Genomic DNA, 21,921 nt, shown 5'->3' with positions numbered 1-21,921 from the left:
AATATTCCATATCAATTTATATATGCCATCAATATATCCATATTTGATAACTTTAGGTCCAAGGCCATAACAAACAACAAATAGTTGTTTGGGATCAGTCATTGAAAACTAAGTAACCTTTACCGGTTAAAATGAGTATGGAGTGGTTTATAGTGAAAGTAAAAATCAAGCACGTACCGATCTGTGATTCTACTTGGAAACTTGTAAGCAAATTAATTGCCAATATTAAAAGCATATTAAATGAGCCAATGTATTTTGTAATTGGCAAACAAATAAATTCTCTGAAAAATGGGATACTGTGATTTTCCATTTAAAATAGGTTAAAATTAAAAAAAAATATATATATATACTAAACTAAACCTTTATTACTTTAACTTATTTACCTTACCTGTGGAGATGGATGTGCAACGTTTTGATAACTTCCGAATTCCGATGATATTTATCTATTGAAAGTATAATAGCATTCCTAATTACCCATAAATGAAGAAAACATTTTTTGTTTAATTACTTTCTAAATCAAATAAATAATTTTATTCATTTTGGATACAATTTGCAATATCAGTTAACAGAGGGCTGTCTGAGCAAAAAATACAAGATTGATAAAGGTATACAAATTCGACATCCTTGAGGATCATCTTCTTGCGTGTGTGTGCGTGCGATACGCTGACCTTTACCATTTATCAACGACGACATCAGGAACTAAATAATAATAATAATGGGCGAATTATAGTTACCAAAAAATGTTCAACCAAATAAAATTTGAGAAAAAAAGAAGCAGCAAACCAATGCAGCAATTGGCAAATCTTGGAGCTTGGAATGCAGAGGAGGAGGGGCAGGTGGACATCATCAGCGGCAGCTACGGTTTTGCGAAGCCGAAAACTCGGCGGCTTCGTTCGGTGGGTTGGATTATCGTTTAAAAAGTAGACCATTTCGGATTTCAGTGTTTATATTTCGTATTTATGGATATCTTACATGCTGAATTTTAAATATGAATTCATTTTGTTTATACGTTTTGTTTTGTTGTTGTTGTTTAAGGTTTCTACATGAAGTCGACCATAATGTACAGCAATTGATCTTTCTCGAATTCACTTATTATTTTGGCACACTAGTATATCAACATTTAACAACTTCACATACTTTCTATAGCAGGGATGGACTTAATTTATGTAAAATTAATAGGGGGTGGTCATCCAATTAATGAAATCGGGGATTTACTGTATAAAAAATAAAATAAATTATTTATATAAAAGTGTTTTTCATCGGAATATTGAATAATTTGCAATCAATGCGTCTCGGTATTTTATTTTTTGATCATCAAACAGCAGCAAATGCAAGTGCGGGCGCGAGGAGCATTCAAAAGCAAAACTGGGATGAGCTTCACGCCACCATTGTATGTATTCAATGGGTTTTCAGGCGCGTTTTTAGTTTCGCTTATAGTAATGCTGATGGGGTTTTGTTGTTGTATGTTTATTTCACAGCGTCTTTAATTTATAACGATGTACATAATATAAATTTTAAAGTGAACTTTGTAAACAAAAATTTGTTAGATGCTTAAATATTTTGTGTTGTTGCTTAAAACACAATCTAGAAATAATTTGTTTTTTGTTTTCGTTTAACCTAAGCTCAACACAATTTTTAAAACTCTATTATGTTCGCTGTAAAAATGAATACCATAGGCGCGCGGCACGACTGAAGGATCCCAATTACCCTCAACAAAAAATCATTCAGGAAAATATAACTGAAGCTAATTGGAGCCAATGCATGTTGTCCTCAAAATAATATATAAAGAACTAAAATTCCAATATAATAATATTTTAAACACACTCAATAATTGTTCTTTTCTTTTGTTAATTGTTATCTATATAAGTCAAATGATTTATTTCATGCTTCTCGAAGACTAAACTTTTTTTTTTTCTTTTGTTATTCTATGGAATGCATGAACCAATTTTAATTTTAACTTTTAAACCGAAGTCTGACTGAATTAAGTCTACTTAATACATAAATAAATTCAATACAAAATATATATATATATCCTCAATTTCATCCACAAAATTCTAGATGAAAAAAATTAAGTATGGATAATATAAATATGTGTATATGGGATTTATCTATTCAAATTGTGATTTTTTTCTTGGTTTTATTTAGTTTTAATGTCTCCTCATTCATGAAATATTTACAAAAATTTACGTATTCAACGCTCATAGAATATATTAATTATTTGAAATATTTATTCCAATTTGCTTTGCACATCATCCACAAGAGAATTTTAATGATTGAAAATATAATCTTTGAATAATCAAATAATAATTATAGTAAAAATCAATTTTGACTTGAATGCTCTCGAAAAATGTTTGAAAGAGAAATCTGAAACCTATATATATTTTTTATATCATTATGTTTCACACATTCTGCAATCCGCGTTGTATTGTATGTACAAAATCAGCAATGCCGTAGATAGATAGAACGTATTGAAACAAAATGTAAATGTTTACGTTTCAAATAATCGTTATAAATTAATCTATTGACCATTTCACGGTGTTGTTGTAGTGTACATTAACGAGTAAATTTCTCTTATCAAAATATCACGCGTGAATTTGTTTAGTATTCGGAAATAAGTCTATGTGGTGTTTTGGTTAAAGTCGTTACTTTAGGTATTTCTTTCTATTTATATTTAGTAACACTTTATGCTAGTAATTAGAATAATGATGTTGGGCTTAATGTTATAATTATATTCTTAAAGCATCATAGCGTACAGCAGGCCAAAGAAGACAGCCCACATTAACACAATCCCATGCATCTTATATATAGGACTCTCACCATCTGCAATTTTTCTAGCAACAAACTTCAATGTTTCATCTAATAAAACTACAGGAATTGAGAATTTCATCACAGTTATCCATTCCTCCGCAGACAACGGTGTTACTTGGAAAACGGTCTAAATAAAATAGATTAGAAAACACAATTTCACATAGAATTATATCCTTGTTTGCTTTTTGCGGATTTATAAATCTACTTACAGAGAGGACTTCAACGTATAGAATGACAAAGTGAAGAGTGAAAGAAAGTGCCATCGAACCAATCAGCCACAGATTGCACCATGGAGGCATTGTGATGAGGGACTGGTTCTCGGATAAGCTGAATGAGAATCAAAATTAATATTTAAGTTTTCGCAAGTGTTTCGTTATGGGGACACAAACCTGTTCATGGCGTTCAACATTTCAATGGTAACAAGCACGGATAAGGCCATGGTCATGGCATGTGGATCGCTGAAGATCTTGCAATCGACACCCTTGAATTCGTCTCCGCCTCCCAAGCAGGAAAGATGATGAGTCAGTTGCCAGTAGGTTAGATTGGGGCCTTCAGCAGAGAAGATGAACCACCAGGCAGCAGCACCAACAGTAGCTGCACCAACGTAGAAACCAATAGCCATGTAACTAAACGTAAAAATGAAAATTATTAGCAAATTTTCTAGAACATGTTGCAGACAATTAAACGAGGCAGCAGCTGAGCAGCATGTACAATGGCTTTTAAGAGAATGTCGAATTTAACTGCTAATTGGCAGCTGCTGCTTCATATAATCTGACTACTAAAAAGATGTCTCACCGGAAGAACAGCCATCCTGAGATTAAACCTTCATCGGCTTTCCTTGGTGGTTTCTCCATGATATCCAAATCAGGTGGGTTGAAGCCAAGAGCTGTAGCTGGCAGACCATCAGTGACCTAATTCAAAAGTGCCAAAAACATATTTCTTAATTAAAACGAACGGCGTTTATATGGTATAAAACTTACCAAGTTAACCCACAAGAGCTGAACGGGAATCAAAGCTTCGGGCAAACCAAGAGCAGCCGTCAAGAAAATGGAAACCACTTCACCGATGTTGGATGAAATCAGATAACGGATGAACTGTTTCATGTTGTTATAAATAGCGCGACCTTCTTCAACAGCGGACACAATGGAAGAGAAGTTGTCATCTGCCAACACCATTTCGGCGGCAGATTTGGCCACTGCAGTACCAGAGCCCATGGCAATACCAATTTCAGCCTTCTTCAGAGCTGGAGCGTCATTGACACCATCACCTGTCATGGCGGAGATTTCATTCATGCCCTGCAAGAATTCAACAATCTTGGATTTGTGCTGGGGTTCCACGCGCGAGAACAGACGGGAACGAGCAACGGCGGCCTTTTGTTCAGCAGGTGACAGATCATCAAATTCACGTCCAGAGTACGACTTTCCAGTGGTGTCCTCATCCTCAGCGAATACACCAATACGACGGCAGATAGCTTCGGCAGTAGCCTTGTTATCACCAGTGATAACAATAACACGAATACCGGCGGCACGGCAACGAACAATGGCATCCGTGACTTCCTTACGTGGAGGATCCAACATGCCAACGACGCCAACAAAGGTCAGGTTAACTTCATACTGATAGAACTTAGACGAATCACCCAAATCCATCTCATCAGGACGCATTGGGCTGTCTGCAACGGCAAGGGCCAAGCAACGCAGGGTATCGCGTCCAGTACCATACTGTCCAGTCAGATTCAAGATCTTAGCCTTCAGGGCAGACGTCAGTGGCACCTTGCTGGTGCCAACACGAGCATGCGTGCAACGTTCCAACACACCTTCTGGGGCGCCCTTGACGAACAGTTTTGGACCAGTACCCAGGCGAGAAGCCTTCAGTGGTGTACAGTACGAGGACATAGATTTACGATCACGTGAGAACTCGAGGGTGAATTCCTTCTTCCATTTCGTCTCGATCTCACCACGGCAAGCAATAGCAGCCGAACGGCGATCCAATCCAGCTTTGTTAACGTTGAAGGAGTTCAATTTCTCAGCCAACACAATCAATGCGGTCTCAGTGGCCTCACCGACCTTCTCGAATGCCTGCTTGAATTCATTGTAATCAATGGCAGAGTCATTGCACATAATGCAAATGGTGGACAGTTCCTGCAGGGCCTCGTAGTCGCTGGCCTTCACTCTCTGGCCGTTAAGGAACAGCTCGCCGATGGGTTCGTATGTGGAGCCAGTCAGTTCAAACTCCAGGAAGTTGCTATCGTTACCTTCGACCTTCTCAAAGATAAACATGCGGGAAACGGACATTTGATTTGTAGTGAGTGTGCCGGTTTTATCTGAGCAAATGACGGATGTGCAGCCCAAGGTCTCGACAGATGGAAGGGATCGGACAATAGCGTTCTTCTTGGCCATACGGCGTGTGCCCAAAGCCAAGCAAGTTGTGATGACAGCGGGAAGACCCTCGGGAATAGCAGCGACAGCCAGTGCCACAGCGATTTTGAAGTAGTAGATAGCACCCTTAATCCAGGATCCACCATGGGCGGGGTCGTTGAAGTGACCAATGTTGATGGCCCACACAGCGACGCAAATGATGGAGATGACCTTTGACAGTTGCTCGCCGAACTCATCCAGCTTCTGTTGCAGTGGGGTTTTGATTTCTTCAGTTTCTGACATTTCAGTACGGATTTTACCAATAGCAGTGCTGAGACCAGTACCAATGACGACACCGCGAGCTTTGCCAGCAGCAACGTTTGTGCCGGAGAACAAGATGTTCTTCTTGTCCTGGTTGACAGCGCGGGGATCTGGGATAGGATCGGTGTGCTTAATGACGGAGACCGACTCGCCGGTAAGGATGGACTGATCAATTCTGAGTGTTGTCGAATAAATGTGAGTAATACGAATGTCAGCGGGAATCTTGTCACCAACAGACACCTCAACCAGGTCTCCAGGAACAATTTCTTTCGCCCTCACTTTTTGGATACCAGCCTTATCTTGGCGAACTACTTTACCCATTTCGGGTTCGTATTCTTTTAGTGCTTCAATTGCTGATTCGGCATTTCTCTCTTGCCATACACCAACGACAGCATTTGCTATGAGAATAAGTAAAATTACTAAAGGTTCTACAAATGCAGTGAACGTGTCTTCGTGTTCTTCAAACAGCGCTAATACCTGAAATGAAAACATGGAATAACATTATTGAAATATAAATTCAATAACGGATAACTATCTTTAAGCTGAAATTTGCATAAAATTTCATCTAAAATAGTGATTCTATAATATAGATAATTTTTCATCAAAATAGACTATAATTTTGAGTAATTTGCAAATACAAGCGCAGAGGCTATAGATACAACTGGGTATTACTTTAGGATTCTCAACATTTACGGAAATTAAACCTAACTTTATTATTAGTCATAATACTACCAGGGTATAAGAAGGTTCAAAATTAACCATTAGAACTTAATTAATAAACAAATGTAATCAGATAAGTTAACAATAAAACTTACAAAAGATATAATGGCTGCCAATAGCAAAATCTTCACCAGAAGATCGTCAAACTGCTCTAAAACTAATTGCCAAATACTCTTTCCTGGAAAAATACAAATGATTAACAAATTAAATATTATAAAAGACCTCAAATAAAGCATTTTACGAGCATGTAAACCCAATCGTCTCACGTACCTTCCTCTGTCGGCAATTCTGAAATGGAAGGAAGAAGGAAATTTGTTCATTAGAAATAACCAAACTATCGGGATATATTATTTGATATTCTTACCATTGGGTCCATATTTTTTCTGGTTGCTCTTGACCTGTTCAAGGGTTAAGCCGCGTTCAGCGTCTGTACCAAAGAAATTCAAGGTTTGTTCGACGGTTTTCGAGTGACCGTCTTCCATTTTGAATTGTTATCCTTTGTGTACAACAATCTTAAAAGAAAAGTGTATGATTTGGATTATTAAACATGTTATGACAATATAAAAAAAGTATAGTAATTCTATAAAACTAAAACAAGAATAATAAGTTAGGCTTAGCTAGGCACTCCAAATCAGTAGCTTGCTGCCATTACATATATTTCAAACTTTCATCTCTATTAATATATACATATATTCATAATCTACACAAACAGCTGCAGAACAGCACGCACACAAGCTGCTAACTGCGCACTTTATGCAGGTATTGTGCAAAATGAATAACTGCGTTGTTTATAGTCCAATCATTAGGAAAAATTCATGGCAATGCCAACAAAATGTTTGTAAATATATACTAAAGCACACAATTATACCATTAAATTATGAACATGCTCTCAGCAGAGGTTTACAAAGATTATTTCGTACATGTGTATCTAAATACCAAATGTGATCTTTCTCTAATTCGGTTAGTCAAATTTGAGAGATATGTTTTCGTCGTTTTCGCCACTTTCTCCCACTCTCTCTCTCTCTCCCTTTTGCTCTTATAGTTTTTACAGTTTATGGAGACCGTCTGACCATGATCTAGAATAAATTTAGCTTATGAGCCCGTAGCTACGTTTCTTGCTTTGTTATATAAACTTTTCCCGTTGATTTACTCGACTCTACTTTTTGACAATGGGTAAATACGTTTTAATTGTTTTACTCTTTTTCACGGAGGTATCTACTAATCGGACGACTTGTGCAGTCTGATTATGAGGTTAATGACTCTTAAACGGGCCATTCAACTGTGCCTGAAACAGTAGCCGATCCAGAAGTGTATTTGGGTCTAGATCAATCAGTGTTAATATTGGATTGTAAGATCAGACGAATTGTGACATTGAAATTGAGTAATGAAATGATTTGTAAAATAATAAGCAGCTAAAAAGTTCTACTTATTATAGTCTTATAATGTTCAAATCTCTAATCATAAAGTGTATAATCCCAGCCTATTAAGAACCAATTTAAAGTATTCTTTCGATCAAATGGTCAATTATGATCCGCTTGTATAAATACTCGTCAAAAACATTTGTTAACACATTAAATTAATCGACGACGTGTTAAAGATAGATAATTTTCCAGGTTTTCTATATACTTATGAATAAGCACCCACACATGGCTTGATCGGAATTGTCGATAATATTCCACCATATCTATGCACACATATAATATTTTTATTCTCGCATGTGTGGATGTAAATGCGTATACAAATTCTACCTGACTAGCCAATTACATATAGATAATTATTTCTCTCTACAACGAGCACTAAGCACATAAGTGCATCTGTATGTGTACATTTATGTGATAAGAATATATCAAGAAAGATCAAGAACTTCACTGGGGATTAAAGATATTACTATTATGAAATATAAATATTCAAACTAGATAAATGAGACTAAACCTACATTACAGCATACAGTTAGTAGAGATATTATCAAGGAGAAACCAGATAAGAAACTAAAACAGTATCTAGCACACACACACACCTTAGCAGGTTTGTATATTCTAATTTGTTCAGTCACATATCTCCATACACACATACAGCTATGTACATATGTATGTTAGAGACACGTGTGTTTATTTGTAGGTATAGCTTCACATACACACTCAAATGTGTTCGAACAGAATCACACACATTTATACAAGCTATATGTAAAAGTGTAAATTACAAGTTATACTTATTTCTTTCAATACCAATGAGTTTAAGTAATGTACTATTTTGTGGCGTCGACTTATGAGATTCACACACGTGTCACTTTTAGCCAGCTAATATAGTATTTGCAATCGGCATACATATATACATTTATTTACAATTGTTCAAGTGCACGATTTAAGTACTGTATTTTTTTCTATCGCCAAATATTAATGTGTATATATTAGGTAGCCATTGCGCATTCCGTGTTCTAATTATATATGTGTGCTATTACAAGATTGCAGTTTTAGGCCGTGCTTTAATACATTTTCCGGCGTATTGGCAACTATGACATGACAATTTCGAATACAGGGATGCTTATAATATTCATAGATATATCGATAAGAAATGGAGATTGTAATCGCGCACAAACATCTGATCAGAGTTGCTAATTTTGATATAAATATTTTTGTTAAACACATAAAAATAAGAAAATAGAAGCTAGAAATTCCACCATGGAATACAAGAATTATATATCTATTTATTTATATGTAAAATACATTGAATCTGTCTTATGAACTCCAAAGAAATACAACCATCTACACGGCGATCGTATATTTGCATATTCATTGTTTAAAAAGAAATATCTCATAATTTTTGAAAGAAAACACAATGTTTAAAAATAAATAACTCCTCCGGATAATTTCATATGCAAAACTATGTAAATGGGATAGTTCACAAGGTGTTGATCGATAAGGACTTTTGAATTCTCTACCGATATTAATTATGTCGATATTATATGATAGCGTAGATTACTGAGCGTGCCATCCCTAGAATATAAAATGCTCCCAAGCCTGTCATCACTATTTTTCAACTTATTTGGCGGTTCGATTTACAAAAGATAAAATCAGCCAAATTTCAGTTATTAGCTGTTTATTGGTAAATGCATTCATTCAGTAGACTGGAACTGAAATAAATGTACATTTGTATTTTATTTATTATATTTGTATATGCATGGCCTTTTTTAAATATTATTTGCCTCTGCTTCACCTGTCGGCACACAAAAGCCCCCGTCGCTTGCTATGAGTTATGCAATACAGTGTCAGTCAATAATCGGACAGCATCTCTTTGTCTCTTTCTTTGGCTTTGGCGCTCTCGACAATATAAATTGCGAGCTATTAAAAATAAGAACTATTTACTCACTGAAAATTCTATTTTTCTTTCGAAAATTTAGCACTCACAATTTTGCAATTCTACTTTTATGATCAATGGTTATTAATGGATAATGTTTACATTTAAATATTGAATATGCAATTCAAGTATGGTTATCCAATTATTATTATTTTGTCGTATATAGATTTGTGTAAGAGTATGTGCTTGTGTGTGTTTGTATGAACGAAACTTATTTTTATTGCTTAAGCTAAAAATCCCAGATTTTGTATATATACATACATATATTCGTTTATATTCATGTCACATCAAGATTTTTCAATTTGGTCATGCCCGCACCTTCTACAGTTTATTTTGAAAAAGTGGATTTCTAGCAAATTTGCGTTGAACTAGGGACTTGAGATTAGCGACCTAGAACTTTTATATTTAGAATATCTATTTGTTCCAACAATGAGTTATTTAATAATTATAAGTTAATGAGACTGACATTTTTATATATGATAAACTTGATTGTTGCTATTGGACTTTTGAAATCATTTTCAGATTCCGCTTTGAACTCATATTCTGTGAGGTAATACGTGTGGCATATAAGCAGCCAAAATATCATAAATAGCGCATAATAGGCGCAAGAGTTATTCAACTATATATATGTATATTGCTAAAATTAAATATAAATTCTCATTTTTATGACGAATTCTCTACGCTTTCTAATGGGTATCTGTGAGTCGAACCGTTGTTAATTGGATATTTTTCAAAGAGCTGTATTGATGCCAAGTACAGTATATATCGGCTATATGTACTAGCGAAATTGAAATCTACTAAGTTTTTAGAAAGAGAAAAAGAAAGCTATTCATATATGTATATACTTATGTATGTTTATAATACATACAAAATTGTAAATGGTAAAGATTGCATGTAAGTATATAACCATTGTAAATACATACATACATATGTACATATATGGTATTTTCAAGTGGCAGGTGTAATACCATAGAGGTGTAATAACCATAGAACATGGTTAGTGGTAATCCGTAGTTAAAATTTATATCTTTGTGAGTCTAGAAATTAGTAAGAATACGCAACATAAATACATCATGTTTTTATATGTAATTATACACATAGTATATGTATATATGTAAATATGTATGTGCAAACGATGTAAACAGGCAGTCCTTCATATAAACATTCACTGTATTTATTTGGTATTCATGTGCAGTTATGTATGGATGTGTGTGTGCACGTCTGTATATATTGTACACGTGCATATATATATATATATATATATATACAGACATCTATTTATTTTTATATTTATATATATATGTGATTACTTCTGCACGTGTCTATATGTATTATTTGTAGTTTTTAAACAGTATATTATATATGCATATATTTATATATATTCATGTATAGTTATACATATTTTTATATGTATAATATGCGACAAATATTTCTAACATATTTCCCTGAATAACGTATAGTTGTACATTCCGAAATATATAGACATATACAATACATATACTTATTTCGGGCTATACAAGATGTTACCTAAAAATAGACACTTAGCTACCGATGTTCTAGCACACCTACATACATATACATATGTATGTATATACTTAGATTAGATGTATATATATACGTATGTGTGTTAAGTGTACATGTATATAAGCACATACATATACTTATATACGGAGAGAAATGTAAATTGCTGCACGCTTACATACATACATACATACATACGTACATGGCTATTTGTAACATTGTGCACGCGCTAACAGTACATACATATGTATGTACACAGTTTGCTATATAGGTACATGTATATATGTATGTATGTAAATACGTACTTACGGCAGCTTTAAAAATGTTTTATTTATAATTTTTGTAAAATGGGTTCTTTTTGTCTTTCTGTTTTTCTCATTTAGATAACAAAAAAGTGTTGCATAATCAAAATGTTTCAATCAGACACACAGCAGCCGCAACACACATACACAAATACAGTCATACGTTAATTTTTTTTACATTTATAAATTCAAAAATTTATTTATGCGCCAGCAGCAACTACGTATAAAAATTTTGCTAACAATTTTTTCTTATGGAACGGCGAGGGTCTTTGCGTGTGTGTGTGTGTATGTCTCTGTGGCTGTATGTATGTACATATATATGCATATACATATATATTTATATTTATTTTGGTCTTCATTTTAATATCAAAATTTTGACCGTGGTCAAAGTAACAGGTGCATAAGGCTACGTCTGTGCATGTTTGTCTATTTGCAAATACTTTATATATACATATACATACATATGTAACAGGTAACTTCCTTTACGTACATATGTATGTAAGTGTATCTAAAATATATTTCGATATTATTGCTTTTTATACAAAACGTAAAACTATTTTCATATGCATGTATATGTGAACAAATATATATATATATTTATGTATAATGTATGTCCTTATGTGTGTAAGTACATATGAATAAGATGTGTGCGAGTGTGTGTGTGCACTTGTATTATGAGAGTAGGAATACTTTAAATGTAATTTCTGTATTACATTTTTGTTCATCAAATAACTACACAATAACACTTTAAAAACACCAACTTCATATACATATGTATATATATACATAGAAATGAAGATATAAGTATATATAAAACATACATATACATATGTATATGGGTATATTATGCTTATGTGCACATTATATGTGCGCGGGTCTTTTCCAATTTCAAAAATGTGTTTTTTCTTCATTTTTCAGTACTGTTATTAACAAATATACAATATGTATGTAGGTAACTTTTCAAACTGTTTTATATACATTTGGATTTTGGTTTTTTCTTTTTATTTTCTTTTGTTAACACTAATTGAAATTTGACTTATTGCAATTTGTTTGAAGAACAAAACTTACAATTTTATTCTAAAACAAAAATCGTCGTATTATATAATAATAATTGAATTTTTTAGTCAAAAGACCAAGAGCTAACACAAAGATCGCGCTATTATAACGATCAACGGCAACTGAACGCAAGGAGAACGCTGCCTGATGAGAGTGTCTATTTGAATTACAAAATTCATATATTTTGGCAAAATTCCCAAAACTAGATACACTCTCTATTTTGGCCTGGGAAAATACTTTTAGCACGCATCAACTTTTAAGCAATAACCATACGGATTCTTTTTTTTCGTCTCTGCATGAGAGTGTGTGTGTGTGTGTCTGTATATATATATATATATAAGAGTGTGCGTTTCGTTGTGAGCGTGCGCGCGTGTATACATTGATAAAATGAATGAATTTAAGTAGCTTTGTATTGGGGGGCGGCTTGTGCATACAAAAATTTATAATTGACAAGAAAGGTGTATATATATATAAATAAATATATGTATGGCAAGTGAATTATGCTAAAAAAGGAAAAAAATCACACCAAAACTAATTTTATTATTGTTATTGTTGTCATTGTCCATGGTTAGACTATCAAAGCTGTCGGTCTACGCCACTACTACTACTATATCACATCTGGGATTTGAGCCAGCTTGTTCCATTATTGGTTCACTTAGACAACTCGCCTACCTGCCTATGTATTATTATATAGATATTCACAAATATATAATAAATTTAATGTTTTTAGTGCATAATTCTAAATTTATATTTCATGACTGGCCAAGAAACAGTCATATTCCCAAGCTTTGATTAAATCTGCATATAGTTATATAAACCAGTTTAAGATTGTGTAAAAATTAAATGGAGGAAAAAGTCTAAGCATACATATACACTATATTAAATAAAAATATAATACACTATATTAAATATAAAATATTGACATGTTAGCTTAATAAGCTTTATGACAAAGTGTTAAGTATTTATATAGATGATATATTTACGTAGTTAGATATGTTGTACATCTGTGTGCAAATATGTATAGCTAACATATTTTAGATAAAAAGTATCCGGGTCGCAATCTGGGCTAGTGTATTCATATTTTTGTTGTTTTTAGCTAAAAGGTCAGTGCCTGTGCTACTTAAAATCAGTTTATCTTATATACATACATATGTATGTAAATGAATGTATATGCATATAAATATATAATAATAACAACAATAATAATCGCGAATATTTACACACATAAATATATGTACAAGTAGATTATATATAAATATTTATACACCTATATTGTATAATCATAAATATTGAGATTCGCCAAAAATTTAGAAATAGAATTTGCACTTTTCATAGAAAAGTAAATTCAGTTTGAAACGAATTTGAATTTTCTGCTGTTTTTATTTTTGAAAGTTTTTCGAAAAGTCAACCTTGTTGTTTTATTTATTACAATTAATGAGAGATTATAGATGAAATTATATTCCATATAAATAAGTTTTCCTTGTAATATCTGAAAACAGAATTCTAGAAATTTTAATTGGAAATTGACATTCGAAATAGAATATAACGGTCAGAATACTTATATCTGATATTAAGCTATTTAAGAATTGTTAATATTTTTAATTATTTTAATTGGATGATCATTATACAATATATATAACATAACAAACAAGTAGGCATTAAAGATGACTCCGATGTTGCCTAAGTTTTGCAACAACTTGTGGGAGGCACCTAACGATCCAAGTACGGATTATTAATCTGAGAACGGTTACAAGAAATAACATTTCTGTGCAGTAAAACACTCCATGTTGATATATAATATGTAAATATCATTGATAAATAAGAAATGTAATTAAATAGGATATTTATGTTATATAAAGGTATTGTTTTGTTTATATAATTTTCCTTTTCATTTTTACATAAGAACCACGTTAATTTATTGTTAAGCAATGAAATAGAGGGAGGCGTAGTAATCGATAAAAATGCGATATGCATATAGAAAGCACGTTATGTGGTTAACCAAAAATTAAGCAAACGAATATTTAAAATGCAGTTGATATATAAACTAAAGTTGGGAATAATGCTCCGAATTTAAATGTTTTTATTATATATACCATGATATTTTTCTTCTGAATTTTTTTATTTTCTACTTGGCTTAAAACATTTGCAGTTTAAACAGGCATATATTTTACCAGTTCAATTAACCGATATTTATTTGCAAATATCGCATTATGAACAATTAATTAATTGGCTATTCTATGTTGTTCCTAAATAATTAATAATTATTATATATATTGTTCACATGTCAAGCACATTTTTGTGTATTCTTGGCATCTCTAGAAAAACGATAAGTCCGTAGTGTAAAAACTATCGATTGTAGTACATCTCTAGGTTGATACATAAAATAAAAATACATAAAAGTGAGTTTTTTAGTTATTGAAGAAAAGTTAAAAATCGGATTAGTTTTATAATGTGGCAAGTCAAGGCAATTGTTGAGATCAGCTGTCCACTTAATGTATATGATTAATAACTAGTGGAATTTTACACATATGTGTAATCAAGGTAGATTTATATACTTGACATTGCCTCTAAAAATTAATGAAGTTCATATAGCAAATGAAAATTTTTTATTTTTATGATGTCAAAAAATATACCATAAACAAAATAAATGCGACTCTTTGCCTAATCGAATATTGCAAATATTGTGTATTCATAGATACATAATTATATATAGTTCCTTGTGCTGAAAAATACGTATAACACGTCTGACCTTTCAATCCTTAAAAAGTTAAAACTACCAAAAAGAAACGAAAAAATAAAATAAAGGAAAAAAGAAAAGAAAACCTTAAGAGATTAAATAAATTTGAATAAAACGTTGCATGATTGACTTCTATGTAGACATATCTACAACACACCAATATATATACATACAAATACATTCGTACAAATATGTATATATGTAGATATATATATTATATATATATTTATATATGTATATGCGCGACACATATGTAAAGATGAGTATACATATGCGAATACATATTTATGAAATTTATTTATGTATTCATGCACGCATATCTATAATTTTAATAGATATATGTGCGAATATCTATATACATATCAGTTTAATATTCTGTTAACATTTTCATTATTTTACTCAATATATAAGTATATAAATTTCATACACATATATTTGTATATATGTATATGTCAAAACTACATAACTCCTTTTAAGATACATATATGTACGTATACAAATGTGTATATATATCAAATTATTTCATATATATGAAGTGTATGTATATAATAAATATATGTATGCAAATATGTATATACATACATATATGTTGTGAATGCGCAAAACAAACCCACTCTTCACCTGTTACACGGCACTGGAATAACTTGTGCTCTAGCATCGTTCAGATAACTTAACATTTATATAGACACAGATACATTTGTATCTACGTGCATATGTAAATATGTCGAAAAAAAAGTGTTATAATATAAAATGTCATGAGCGTTACCCATGCGAAAAACCAATCAAGTATATATTTTTAAATGAATATCTTTAGTCCCTACGAAAATGAGTTATTGGCCAAATTAATTGGTAGCTTCTACTTAAATGCAAATGACTAACAAAAAAATACTTTACATATTTTCCAATTTGTTAACAGACTTCAAATTAATTATTTTGAGCACTGAAACTTAGGTAATTCCCATAAAACTCTGGTTTGAATGTGAGTTGAGCAAATATAAATTAACGAATTCCACAGGCCATTGGGAGATACTCTTGGACACACGAATACACAGGTGGTTGGCCCAGGGTATCTCCTAGTCGGTCACTCGTTACTACATATATGTATACTTGTTGAATTTATCTTAATAAATTTCAACGAAATGAGAAGCTAGGAAAGAAAGGATTGTTGGTTTTTATTTTTCTACGCTCAAATTCTTTTATTTTAGATACCTGAGACAAGTATTAAAGTGCACTAATTTGATTGATTCTGCGCGTAAAAACAAATAATGAGAATAGTTTTGAATAATAACGAAATAATAGTAAGGATGTTGACCCAATATTAATAATCTTTTTACTTGGATATGATTAAGAAAATTTTTAGATATTATGTTAGAATTATTTACTTGATTTTATATTGAAATATATATAAAAGGAATTTAATTTACAAAAAATACATTGAAATCAAGCTGGATTAGATTATTAGTGGATATATCATAAGAAATTGGTAGTTATTTAATATTTTAAGGCTGAGGATAATATAATTGTACAACTACTAATAATTTTCTTAAAATAGGAAAGGAATATTTTTAATTTTTCATTATTTATTTATATATTTAGATTAATCATAAGCAATCGCAGAGTGAGGATATCTGAACGCAAGTCGTCGGATCCGCACATTTGAATAGCATAAAGAGCGAGAGAGAGAGAGAGAGAGAGAGTGAGCGAGAAAATAAATTACGTAAATAATACGAAGACTCTGTTATACTGGAGCAAAACGGAGAAAGTACTAGGGGTGCAGAGTCCCCCGACGCCAACCAAGAAAATCGAGCGACGTGTTGGTGGACTCCGTGGACTGCTATGGGTTGCTTTGGCTCTCCAACTTCAAAACAGTCTGATGTCAACTCGGAGGATTCGAAAAGTCAAAAGCGAAGAAGCGATGCCATATCCAGGCAATTGCAGAAAGATAAACAGCTTTATAGGGCAACGCACAGGTTGCTCTTGCTGGGAGCGGGTGAGTCCGGTAAATCAACTATAGTCAAACAAATGCGGATATTGCACGTCGATGGATTTTCTGAACAAGAGAAAAAACAGAAAATTGATGATATTAAAAAAAATATTCGTGATGCTATATTGGTAAGTCTATTTTTGTTTTATTTTGAACAAATTTTCTCCCTTTTTTATTTCTATAAGTTCTTATAACTGGATTTATTAAAAAACAAAAGCTTTTATTCGATCTGGTTAGTTTTAAGTTAATGAGATTGGATGAGATGCAATAATAAGGAAAACTAAATAATGAACGATTTAACAATGAAACGATCACTTATAAGGAAAAACTGAAGATTTGGAATATATGAATATAGAAGAAGCTTCAACAAAAATTTTGTTTATATATATTTCTGCCTCTTATTTCTATAAAATCAATATCTAAAGTTGGGCGCTTGACTCTCTCTTAATAACTGGAAATAATCTTTTGGTATTTGGGTAATCAATATGCAAACCAATAAGCTATTAAAACTTAGGTTTTGGGTATAAATGAATGCCTTATTTGTTTTATGTTTTGAAATATTTCATTCGAATTTTTTATTTTGTCTTTTGAAGCCCCACTTAACTCCTAACCAGAGGCTTTCAATGGATTACTATATACATACATAAATCGAGTTGCTGAGCAGACAAATCTAAAAATATTAAACTGCAAGTGTGCATAGGAGCGTGTTATCCTGATAAGAATGTTTATAACTAATAATTTTTTACAATTTTCAAATGAAAGAAATTTTTATATAATATGTAAGTATTTTTTTATGATTTATCTTTAAAGTAGCTGTGAGAGAATTATTATTGTTTAGTTTTTTGTTCTATCCCTTTAAGGGGACTTTACTTTAAATAATTTTCTATCAAAATTTGTAATATATATATACATATGTAAAGCAACAAATACAAAAAGGGGTAAGAAATCGAGGTACCTATTTAAACCTTTCAAATACAACTTCATTTGATATTATTCGTATCCGTATTATCTGTGTAGAAATTGAAAATTTAGCACTAAGCTATTATACAAGCTCTAATATTCTCTCAGTTTAACTAAGAAATATCTAATACTGTTATTAAACTACTTTTCTGTCAAGCTCTTAAGCGTTTTGAACAATCAAATCTATGTAATCCTATCCGTCTGTTTGAATGTTTAATCTCACGGGTCCTGAGACTGGCTGTGAAACTCAGCAAATAATAATTTATGATAAACGTCATCTCGCTTAATATCGTATGTAGCTTTTTTATCTAGATCTTAAACTTTAATATAATTAAGTATATAGTTGAAAAAGATTTATACGGAGGAGCATGCTGTCTAACGTACTTAGTATGCCTCCTTCTGGTGATGGTGTTGGAGTTGAATTATCGAATGTAATATGCAGATATTGCTGCTAACTAATTGATGTTTGTGAGAACTGATACATTAGACACTCTATCGTTTTCTATATGAATTTTTGCTAATGTTTAATGTATCAGGTATAAGAAATTCTCTTCTTCTATCTAAAGTTGATATTTTCTGGAGTAGAACTATTTAACTTGTTTATAGTTTCTTTCTGTTGCGGGAAAAATATATTTCTATTAACACTTACTTTTCTTATAATCCCGAAATCCAAAAATTTATATATTTTAAGTGTAAATTTACCAGATCGAAATAAAAACTTTGAAATACATATATGTATGTATTATATAGAATTGCTAATAATGAACAATTTATTATTTACAGACTATTACTGGAGCCATGAGCACACTAAATCCACCTGTAGCTTTAGAAAAGAAAGAAAATGAACCCAGGGTGGAATATATTCAGGATTATGCCTCTAGTAAGTTAACAAAAGCCGCAAAATAAACATAAATAATAGTGATAATTTGAGACTATAGCCATAAAATACTGCTGTATATTTATTTAGGATTAGACTGATGATGATGATGTGAAATATATATACATATATATGTATACTCTAGTTTATTACAATAATAATCTCTATTCCAGGTCCTGACTTCAACTATCCTCCAGAATTTTATGAACACACAGAAGAACTATGGAAAGACAAAGGGGTCCTTCAAACCTATGAGAGGTCAAATGAATATCAATTAATTGACTGCGCAAAATAGTAAGTAAAAGTCGATCTGGTGGTAAAGCTTAGGCGATATTGTTTAACTGTGCAATTATTACCATTTCTGTTTTAATTGATGTGATGTGCACCGAAACTGTTGTTTGAATAACTTTAACTTAAATATATTACTCTTTTATTTAGCACAATAAGTTAAAGCCAAATTAATGTGGATTATGTGGTAAATGGATCGTAGACAATAATTAGTTTTTTGTATACGCCTCTTTGGAATGAGTGAGCTAGAAACGTGTACGCTTTTCATCAAAATAACTCTGCTGTGATTGGGTATAATCGCTTGTGCAATACTCGCTAATTATCTGAAACGCAAATCCGCTGCAATAATTTCGTCTTGAAGATACACATAATGCTTTTAGTTTTTAAGCGAGTCGAAAAATGAGTTTAATTAAAAAAAGAGAAAATAGATATGTGAGAAAAGTTCCTTGTAAAACAGAGCTTTCTGTTTCTTGACTGATTTATATTAGATCATGGTATAAGTACTTCCCTTATACTGGCTATAATATTTGTATTCATATTTTGATATGAGATATCTGTAAGATTAGATTTAATCATGAAGTAATACCAACTGTAATATATATTTTATTCTAATGATAAATTAATTCTAATTGTCGCAATTACAATAAGTATTCATTTGATTTTCTCTCATTTCTTTATTGTTATTTAGCTTTTTGGACCGAGTTAGCACAATTAAGAATCCAAATTATACCCCCAATGAGCAGGATATTCTTCGGTGCCGTGTTTTGACTTCTGGAATATTTGAAACAAGATTTCAGGTGGACAAAGTTAATTTCCAGTGAGTTGCAATTGAATATGCGCGGTTAAATATATTAATTAATATAACTTTGCGAATCCCTGCCGTCAAATAGTATGTTCGATGTGGGAGGACAGCGCGACGAGCGTCGGAAGTGGATTCAATGTTTCAATGATGTAACTGCTATAATCTTTGTAACGGCATGCTCAAGTTATAACATGGTTTTGCGTGAGGATCCCACTCAAAATCGGCTTCGTGAATCCTTAGACTTATTTAAGAGTATTTGGAATAACAGGTATTAAATGGAATTTATAAAGAAATTGCATTGTTTTAATCAATGTTCCCTTTTCATAGATGGCTACGCACAATTTCTATTATACTTTTTCTAAATAAGCAAGATTTGTTAGCAGAGAAAATTAAGGCTGGAAAAAGTAAATTGTCGGAATATTTTTCCGAGTTTAACAAATATCAAACGCCAAGTAAGTGGATAAATAAATTTAATTAGAATATTAAAAAGCAAAATAAAGGAATATCGAAACCAAAGACCATGTCGTAATAATTAACTGAAAAATGAATTTCATAATTTAATTTTTTTTTAATATGATAATGAACAGAAATCAAATTGGAAACGCTTTGATCTATCCCCCACTGTTACCCCCTATATAGGCAAATATCTGTCAATAACAAAGTCAATCAATTAAAACTGAATTTGTATTCGTTTTGCCATTGAAGCTAACTATATCGCAATTTCTATAAACTAGGTGACGCAATAATGGAATCTAACGATGACCCAGAAGTAATAAGAGCAAAATATTTTATACGTGACGAGTTTCTGGTAAGTGACCGAAAATTTTATAAAAGTGATAGACTATTAATTATTTTCAAATAATTCCACAGCGTATATCGACAGCAAGTGGAGACGGTAAACACTATTGTTACCCACATTTTACATGCGCCGTTGACACAGAAAACATAAAGCGAGTTTTTAATGATTGTAGGGACATAATTCAAAGGATGCACCTTCGTCAATATGAATTGTTATAGGTTATCCCTATCGCCGTAATTCAACAAATAAAGTGAAGAATATATTATTGAATTACTGTTTTAAATATAATTATCAAATGTAATTTGTATTTAAATAGTCCCTTGAAACAAAAAAAAAAAAAAAAACAAAACAAACAAAAAAACTAAAAAAAAAAAACAAAAACAAAAATAAAAGCGCTGCATTTAGATCTGGTATGACCTTTCACAAAACTCAACATTAAAGAAGAATAAATAAACATGTTATTAACAATTACAATTGTTTTTATTGATATTGCTGTATATAGTATTTACAAATACTTTCGTTTTCCCAGTTGCTGTTGAGTATATATATTTCATTTATTTTTTCCCCTGACACAAAGCGCATTTGCGTTAATTATGGATGAGTATACAAGTCTAGACAAAAGTCCACTATACAAGTGGATTGAGTATGCCGAAGCTGACGGAGGCCTTATCGATCTCATCAAAGTTTCTTTTGGTTTTACTCTTCCAGGCATTCTTGTTGTAAGCCAAATCCTTTCTAGCTAATGCTGGTCGATTTGCTCGATGATCGTTGTTGTTGTTGGCTGCCAATTCCCATAGATCGCTCTGAGTATTGATGTCGCGCTGATACTTCAATGCCTGCTGAGCCAGATCCTTAAAGACGAAAAGCACCCTGCGAAAAAGAGAGCAGAACGATTAAATGAAAATCAGATGGGTTTAATAATAATGAATATATTGATTATTATTAAGGGTAATATTGCCAAAAGAGCATGGAATAGTACCAAGACGTAATCATGGATAAGAATTGCTAACACTTAGTTACTGTGATTGGCTCAAAACT

At 32.0% G+C, this 21,921-nt stretch overlaps 2 protein-coding genes and 1 long non-coding RNA gene across 6 annotated transcripts; 2 read left to right on the top strand and 1 right to left on the bottom strand.

Annotated features, from left to right (window-relative positions):
* Positions 1–497: 497 nt before the first annotated feature.
* On the bottom strand, positions 498–12,607 carry SERCA (ATPase sarcoplasmic/endoplasmic reticulum Ca2+ transporting SERCA). Of its 3 annotated transcripts, none has more exons than XM_089262738.1 (10): positions 12,449–12,607; positions 6,568–6,715; positions 6,474–6,491; positions 6,299–6,381; positions 3,789–5,960; positions 3,604–3,719; positions 3,198–3,434; positions 3,018–3,135; positions 2,818–2,935; positions 498–699 (listed from the first exon to the last, which is right to left on the bottom strand). In XM_089262738.1, the coding sequence occupies exons 2-10, from the start codon at positions 6,683–6,685 to the stop codon at positions 671–673; spliced, it is 3,009 nt and encodes a 1,002-aa protein (XP_089118864.1). In that variant the 5' UTR covers positions 6,686–6,715; positions 12,449–12,607; the 3' UTR covers positions 498–670. The 3 variants fall into 3 exon arrangements, with proteins under 3 accessions (XP_089118864.1, XP_089118865.1, XP_089118863.1); XM_089262739.1 differs by lacking the exon at positions 498–699 and adding an exon at positions 1,011–1,214; XM_089262737.1 differs by lacking the exon at positions 498–699 and having other exon boundaries at positions 2,488–2,935.
* Positions 7,427–8,699, top strand: LOC149091074 (uncharacterized). Its single transcript, XR_016197201.1, has 2 exons — positions 7,427–7,496; positions 8,442–8,699. It is a non-coding gene; the product is annotated as an uncharacterized LOC149091074 (long non-coding RNA).
* Positions 12,608–14,729: 2,122 nt separating the features above from the next.
* On the top strand, positions 14,730–21,351 carry Galphas (G protein alpha s subunit). Of its 2 annotated transcripts, none has more exons than XM_089261422.1 (9): positions 14,730–14,835; positions 16,770–17,285; positions 18,901–18,997; positions 19,168–19,288; positions 19,971–20,099; positions 20,173–20,352; positions 20,412–20,536; positions 20,819–20,892; positions 20,955–21,351. In XM_089261422.1, the coding sequence occupies exons 2-9, from the start codon at positions 17,010–17,012 to the stop codon at positions 21,099–21,101; spliced, it is 1,149 nt and encodes a 382-aa protein (XP_089117548.1). In that variant the 5' UTR covers positions 14,730–14,835; positions 16,770–17,009; the 3' UTR covers positions 21,102–21,351. The 2 variants fall into 2 exon arrangements, with proteins under 2 accessions (XP_089117548.1, XP_089117547.1); XM_089261421.1 differs by having other exon boundaries at positions 14,786–14,977.
* The last annotated feature ends 570 nt before the right edge of the window (positions 21,352–21,921 follow it).

Source organism: Drosophila navojoa, chromosome 5 (assembly GCF_054131105.1).
Source record: "Drosophila navojoa isolate 15081-1374.11 chromosome 5, UAZ_NAV_1.0, whole genome shotgun sequence".
Classification (NCBI taxonomy): domain Eukaryota; kingdom Metazoa; phylum Arthropoda; class Insecta; order Diptera; family Drosophilidae; genus Drosophila; species Drosophila navojoa.
The sequence above is the reverse complement of the archived record's forward strand: the minus strand, read 5'-3'. Positions and strand labels throughout refer to the sequence as shown.

What these genes read in the sequence shown, in the direction of transcription:
- SERCA (XM_089262737.1), bottom strand. Translation starts at nt 6,685, where the DNA reads ATGGAAGACGGTCACTCGAAAACCGTCGAACAAACCTTGAATTTCTTT. An exon ending in TCAGGATGGCTGTTCTTCCG is followed by an intron (nt 3,435 to 3,603) that starts GTGAGACATCTT and finishes TTTTACGTTTAG; the next exon opens with TTACATGGCTATTGGTTTCT. An exon ending in ATGTTGAACGCCATGAACAG is followed by an intron (nt 3,136 to 3,197) that starts GTTTGTGTCCCC and finishes ATTCTCATTCAG; the next exon opens with CTTATCCGAGAACCAGTCCC.
- Galphas (XM_089261422.1), top strand. Translation starts at nt 17,010, where the DNA reads ATGGGTTGCTTTGGCTCTCCAACTTCAAAACAGTCTGATGTCAACTCG. An exon ending in GTGGACAAAGTTAATTTCCA is followed by an intron (nt 20,100 to 20,172) that starts GTGAGTTGCAAT and finishes GCCGTCAAATAG; the next exon opens with TATGTTCGATGTGGGAGGAC. An exon ending in TTATACGTGACGAGTTTCTG is followed by an intron (nt 20,893 to 20,954) that starts GTAAGTGACCGA and finishes ATAATTCCACAG; the next exon opens with CGTATATCGACAGCAAGTGG.